Source organism: Mesitornis unicolor, unplaced genomic scaffold (assembly GCF_000695765.1).
Source record: "Mesitornis unicolor isolate BGI_N332 unplaced genomic scaffold, ASM69576v1 scaffold33755, whole genome shotgun sequence".
Lineage (NCBI taxonomy): Eukaryota > Metazoa > Chordata > Aves > Mesitornithiformes > Mesitornithidae > Mesitornis > Mesitornis unicolor.
Window position 1 is genome coordinate 31,958 of NW_010186838.1, and position 6,884 is coordinate 38,841.

Sequence of the window (6,884 nt, forward strand, 5' to 3'; positions counted from 1 at the left end):
CGCATTGGCTGCCCCTGAAGAAGCCGTGACTCTGGGCAGTGTGTGCTGGAGCTGTTCATGTGTGAGGGAAACTGCAGCTGTGGGCAGACCCATATTGGACTTTTGAGGACTTTCTCCCCTATGGAAAGGGGGCCACGTGGAAGCAGAGACATGAGTTGAGTTTTCCTACTCCTGAGAGGCACATGGCGTGAAAACCGACTGCAACCCCCCACTCCCATCCCCCTGCACTTCAAGGCAAAGGGAGAGGGGGAAAGTGAGGAAACCGGGAACAAAGCTGAGCCTGGGAAGAAGGGAGGGGTGGGGGGAAGGTGTTTTGACTTTAAGACCTGGTTGTATCTCCCGTTGTTCTACTCGGATGTTGGTAACAAATGAAAATAGGTTTTTTTTTATTCCTTATGATGAGTCTGTCTTTTGCCTGTGACCTGTTTAAGTGGTGAGAAGCCCTCCCAGTCCTTATTTTAACTAGCCCTTTTTGGGGCATCGTGGTGCTCAGTTATGCACTAGGCCTAAACCACAACACTCATGTACCTTATCTATTTGTCATTGCTCTGATTTTCATCATCCCTTTACCCAGAGAAAACAAGTTCTATCCCTTGCATTTCATAGGGCAGTGGTCAAAGGGTTTCTTTTATTTTTTTTTTTGAGGGGTGAGGTTGTGTTGTTTTGTTTAAATCAGTGCTCATGTGCCATTGGCAACTAAACCACACCGATGCTCCTCTTTACAAATAAGAGAAAGAGTAGAAAGGGAAAGACAGGAACAAAAAAACCCATGTGATTTTAAGCTTTGGCCTTCTCCCATCTTTCCCATTAAAATCTATCTCACATATTCCATTGAGTTATTTCTTTATTTTGAGAATTTGCACGTAAACCTGTATCTTATCTTTCCACATGCCTTTTGAATAGTGAAAGAATGCCTGATTCACAAGTGAGTTACAAAAGAGCTCAATTTTGCACTGTTCAAACTCACCCGATTAGGGTCTATACCATTGACCTGGCGAAGCTGCTCGAGCATCCACTGTGTTCTCCTGACAAAAGACGTAGAGCCTTCAAACTGCTTCACCTTCGTAATAGACGCTTGAGCTGGTTTCTTGTTCGTCACTGAACATACGAAAGAAAACACACAACTGAATTGGGCTTAATGTTTCAGTAACGTGCAGTTTAGTTCACTGTATCAGTAGCTGGCTTGCTGGTGTATTTTCATATATTTTAGCCATTATCAGCTCAAGTTGTCAACACCTTGCACAAAAAAGAACTAAGATGAAGGTCTTTCCATCTGCATTCTTACAACCACCTTACCGTTGTCTTTTCCCCACACTAATTAGAAAAGGTTTATCATACCCAGCCCGTTAATAACTTCTTTCTCTTCTTGCCATTTTAGACAACAGAACACAGGAGGAAAAAAAAAAAAGAAAAGAAATCTCCATGTAAGTATAAGTCCATTTATGTAGCTTTTAAAAAAAACCTGTCACTTTCAACTGACTTCATGTTGGTGATTGATTGAAAAAAACCTCTGTTTCTCCAGTCTTTTCACACCATGACACATGTAGGTCACGCTTGTATAACACCACTGACATCTATGACATCCAATTCCTGGTTTCCAGTCAACAGACATAAGTATATGAACTTACTGCATTGAGAAAGTAAACCCACCAAATTGGAAAACAGTCTTGAAAAATATAGTTCAAGAATTTAAGAAACCTATGATTGCTCAAGCCCCCCAAAAATATTAAGTACTGCAAACAAAGACCATAAATAAGAACAATCTTGTTATAAATAAAATATACGTTAAAAACCTCATACAAAGTCATGCAAGACAGCTCTGCTTTTGGAAAAAAAAAACTACTAATAAAAGCAATATAAAACGCTCCAATTAGTGTATCCTTAACTCAGCACCACATATTCAAAGATGAAGTTAAAGCTAAGTTTTCAATAGCAGGAAAATTAGCTTCCTATATTACGACTTTTTTCTCTAAACGAACAAATTTTCGTTTCATCAGTATAACTTTTAAACTCTATTCCAAACACATTTCTACTTTGTGATGAAATAATTCACATAAACATTGCACTGCACAATCTACTAAAGCTGGTGTGTCATTTCTATTTCTCCTTAAACTCTTTGTTCCAAAAAATCCTTTTATCCATATGGTCCTCCAAAAAGAGTATTATTGGAAAAATAACTTTTTTTTTTTGCTTTTAGATGCTGGTGGTTAAAGAAGGCTTCTAAAATAATCAAGACTTGAACGGTAAGATTGCCTATTTTTGTGCACCCCCTTTACCCAAATAATCAGCAAGACTAAGAGGATTCCCACTCCAAAGAGTCGTGCTGCGTACATGTCTGCACTCAGGGGCAATTACACTGTAAAAAAACATTAATGTAATGCCTTATCATCATTCTGTACAGGTAAAAAGCTAGTACTGTTTCTTAGGATGAAAATTTAACAATGCACAGATGACTACCTTGATGTTAAATGTACTTTGGAATAGATTAGCAAATGCAGATTAATATGGGAAATTCTTCTCAGTATCTCAGAGTTATACGTTTTCAGTGCGTGTCTCTGTGCATGTGAAAGTCCGAGCATCCTTATGAGAACTTAGTTTAATAAACAGAAAATAAATTTCCATGGAAATTTTAGTAGGTAAAAAAAAATTAAAAATCAGATACTAACATTTCACATGGCAGATAATTGCTTTTAAGAAGATACTTTGGAATAGAAAGCACAGTTGGATTCAATATATTGACCAGCCTATTGATAAGAATGTAATAAATAGACTGCCAGAAGTCTCTAAATCGGCAGTTGAAGCACTGAAAACCAAATTGGTGCAGTATGCAATTCAGAATCGCATGTCAAATGGCACAGAAAAGAGAAAATCAATGTAGTATCAAAAGGGTAGCAGCAAAAGTAGATCAGAAAAACTACTGAGCTGCAGAGTCTAGATATTACTGAAAAGTGATTTTAGTATTAAAGATTCCTATGCACCCAAGGCTAACAAAATCAACAAAGCAGAGGTGACAGGCATCCTGTCTATGCTTACATAGCATGTATAGGTTCTGTTCTTATTGGAAGGTAACACACACCACTGAATGGAAAACAAATTCAAAAGTTATGCGAGCAGACCAGACTTACATTCCTACCTTTCCTGAATTCACCCTAATATTTACTCATGTCTTTTTTGCCAACCTCAGTGATCCCTTTGGCAGACTATGTAGCACTCCACTAAACCAAGTTTCACATATTTTCTACAGAGCAGAACTAATAGAAGGCTACCTAACAGTGGCTCATGTTTTCTGGTCTGTGGATTTTCCCCTCTCCATGCTAAGCTGGCAATAACCTACTGCTGAATGAGCCATGCATTGAAAAGAAAAAATTGTGTATAATATATGTAAGCCACATACAGAATTAACACTACTAGCATTGCAAAACAAAGCGCTCAAAACCAGGAAGCACTGGACAGAACAATTATGTGACCAAATGAGATTTTAAGGGGAAGAATAACATGGATAATCAATGATGAGATGTACAGCCTGGAGGTTCAATACAGTGAACTTCTCACTACTCTGAAGGCTTCTACACGAGATCATTCTAACGCTCCCCAAAACAGGGGTCATTTCAAGGTGAAAATATCAAATTTTACAGATATGATAGATAAACATCAAATGTCTAATCTCAACACCTCCATACATTTTTTGGCTCATCTGACTTATCCAAAATGTAATTCTCGCAACTTTTCCGTATAGCACTTTTAATAATCAATGAACAGAAGCTCTGTCTAGAACTGGAGCCATTTGTGCTCTGTACTTCAGCTAAAGAAGATCACATTAAGTGCCTAAGCTTTGTAAACACTTGAAAATGCCTACAATGATCAACCATAAAAATAACTTGATTAGATGACTGTTTCTGTATCATTCCCCCATGCAGTAAGTCTGGGAGAGGCTGAGAGAGCTCTTTATCTACAGAAGAGCTTACAAGGATCTTGGGTATCTCAGTTGTCTTAGATAGGAATTCAGTCTCAAGTTAGCTGATGTGATCCTGTTGAAAAAAAGTAGTTCCCCTTTTAGGTCTCACACTCATAATTACTGCGCAGAGCCAAACAGATCTACTTGCATTTCACCTTTTATGTCTTGGTATTTTAGGAAAAAAACCCAGCATTTCTAGAACATTCAGAAAACCTGCTGCCCACGAACCCACTGAACATGCTTTAAAACCTTCATTTAGCCCATGACAGCTTGACAGTAGTATGGCAGTCATTACAACTCTGCAAAACCCTTTGGCAGCCTTGAAAAACCATCCTCGCTAGCTGCTCATTATGTTGCTCTGCAAACTGGAACACTTCCACACAAGCCACTGAGTGGTTGTTACCTTGCAAACATGCAAGTCTTTTCTTAACTCTGAAAAAAACCTGGAAGCAATCATATGATCCTAGCCACTCTCTGACAAGTCATGCAGATATGTTCACTAAAATCTTCCACAGCCATTATTTACCTTAAAATAAAAGGCAACATTTAAACTGTGCTTCAACTTTAGGTAGAGTTTTTTCTTTGCTTCGCTTCTTCACATTTTTTTAATTTCTTTATTTTTTTGGTAACAGACCTTCACATTATGCCTTCAAAATACAAAGCTGTAGTAGTGTGGAAAAAGCACATTTATTTGGGACTCATCAATAGATGATAGGTCCATATGGTATTTCTGTGTCATCAGAGAAAATAAAATAGCTTTTAAACTTTTTGTTTACTTTGTTTTTTAAGGGAACATACAGTTATTGGTAAAGTAAGAAAGAATGTGTGAAGAGTCAGCTACAGCAATTTATGATGGAAGACACTATGAATTTATTCATTTTTTTTTAATAAACTCTAGACTAACATATAACCAAAAGTCATCGAGTCAGAAACAGCCCTATGTCTTCTGGTATTGAAGACATTATTAACCATTTTGCATCATAAACAGAAACAACAGTACTAAGTTTCAAAGAGGTTCTTAAAGTTTGAAAGGCAGACATTTAAGTGAATTCACTCTTTCAAAAACAGTTCAGAGAATATGAGGCAGAAATACTCAGAGCGGAATCTGCTTCAGAGGGTGCTGTGACAGTCAGGAAAGTCACCGTTCTCATAATTTGGAAAGCACGGAAACAAACATATTTGAATTCCAGACCTCAGCTAGAATCCAGTACCACGTACATGTCTAGCATCTTAAGCAGCAAATCAATACAGCTCTGCACACAGAAGGGTAAGACACACAAAAGTCACAGGCCAACTTCATCTTATTTGCAGTCCAGAATACATACTCTTTAATTTTTCAGCCTTCTAAAGTATCTTTACGTGAATGGAAAAGAGAAAATAATGAAGAATTCCCTAAATATCTACACCAAAATACCTGACCTTGAGAAAGAGTCTGAAAGCTCTAAACCAGTGAAGGCAATGACCATCTGCACAGTTAAATTCAAAACTATTTATCTATTTAATGTTAGATCAGCATAATCTATCTGTATGTCAAAATCTGTATGTCAAATCCACTGCATTATAAACTTTTATTTACCAGGTTTGAAAAGCATATTTAAAAAAATCAATGTCTGGCCTTGAAGTCTTGTTTCTGGATATCTGCATTTGTTTCGGATGTTCTTTAAATCTGGATCTGCCCATTTAATAACTCAAGCTCTAGGTAATTAGTAATCTTATGACAAATGATGTGATTGCCTCATAAAATTTCTGGTAATATTGCGGTGTATTTCTAAAAGTACTGAATGCCTGAAGTAACTACTGAAGGAAAAAATTAGAAAGCACAGAGTGCTGAAGCAGACAGTGACTGCTGCAACTGTTCACATTATAACGAGAATTTTTTTTATCTGGTCACTGCACAGATTAATAAATTAAGCAGCCTTAACTTTTATTGCTGTTCTGTCACTAGCTCTTGATGAAAAAAAAAGAAAGAAAATAGTGCAAATTAAGTAAGAACACTCAAAAAGTTACGAGGGCTTTTTCTCAACTTTCCATTGGCCTTTGGTAGCACAGAAGACTTGCCTCAGTTAATTTAGTTCCCCTTCTGGAGACCAGCTGTTAGCTGACTGTGCGCAAAGATAGTGATGATAAGCATATGCGGCAGCACTGAAGATCTGGTATCTAAATCCAAAAGTGAGCTATTTCGCCAAGCTACTGAATATGTGCTCCGGTCTTAATTACCTGCAAGGACTGGTGATTTCATAACCATGGGCTGGTGAAATGGGGGCTGAAGCGGACCCAGGAGGCTCCCATTAGTCACCTCAATCTAATAATGAGAGAAAGCAAATAAAGAAACAAAGACTACAGAAGTCTCAGTGTCACTAACGGTGCAGGTGGCATTGCTGTCCCCAGCCGGGCTGCTGTTGGTGTGGTGCCCTCTTCCCCATCCACTGTCCACTGAACCTGGGGTTGGTGGGGCTGTCTGGAGGGAACTGGGCTATGACTGCACAGCCCCTTGCTGGGGGGTGGAAGGGGGGATGTTAAAGCTGACACCTATTTTTTTTGTTTCTCTCCCACTTGAAAGCGAGTTCTGCTCAGGACACCTCAGTGGCTGGGCCCCAGGGGTGGTGGTGGCAGACAGGGGGTCTCCAGGGCCAGCTGGTGCCTCATCACTCCTCATCCCAGGCCAAGCCACCTCCACTCCTTGTCCTCTGCCCCCATGTCTTGGGGCTCTGCTCCTGTGTCAGCCCACACTGCTCAATACAACCTTGGTACATAGCACCATGGCTTGGTGCAGCTCTCTGTGTAAAACCAGGGCTCTGCTGCCATGGATTTTGGCTGGTAAGTCCAGTGAAAGCCCTGCTCCATGGCAGAGCAAGGCTGAGCAGCCTCAGTTGGGAGGCCTTGCATGCTCAAAGCAGCGCCAGTGCCCAGTACAGCTCAGTGCTGCAGG

General features: G+C 39.4%; 1 protein-coding gene across 1 annotated transcript in view; it reads right to left on the bottom strand.

Moving 5' to 3' along the window:
* The window catches only part of STXBP6 (syntaxin binding protein 6 (amisyn)), a gene marked incomplete at its 5' end in the record, with an annotated part of 29,679 nt that extends 23,422 nt beyond the window's left edge, over positions 1 to 6,257 (bottom strand). The window contains 2 exons of the mRNA XM_010185261.1: positions 968 to 1,134; positions 6,173 to 6,257. Of these exons, the coding sequence (XP_010183563.1) occupies positions 968 to 1,134; positions 6,173 to 6,257 (252 nt within the window). The remainder of the gene's footprint in view (positions 1 to 967; positions 1,135 to 6,172) is intronic.
* Between the last annotated feature and the right edge of the window lie 627 nt (positions 6,258 to 6,884).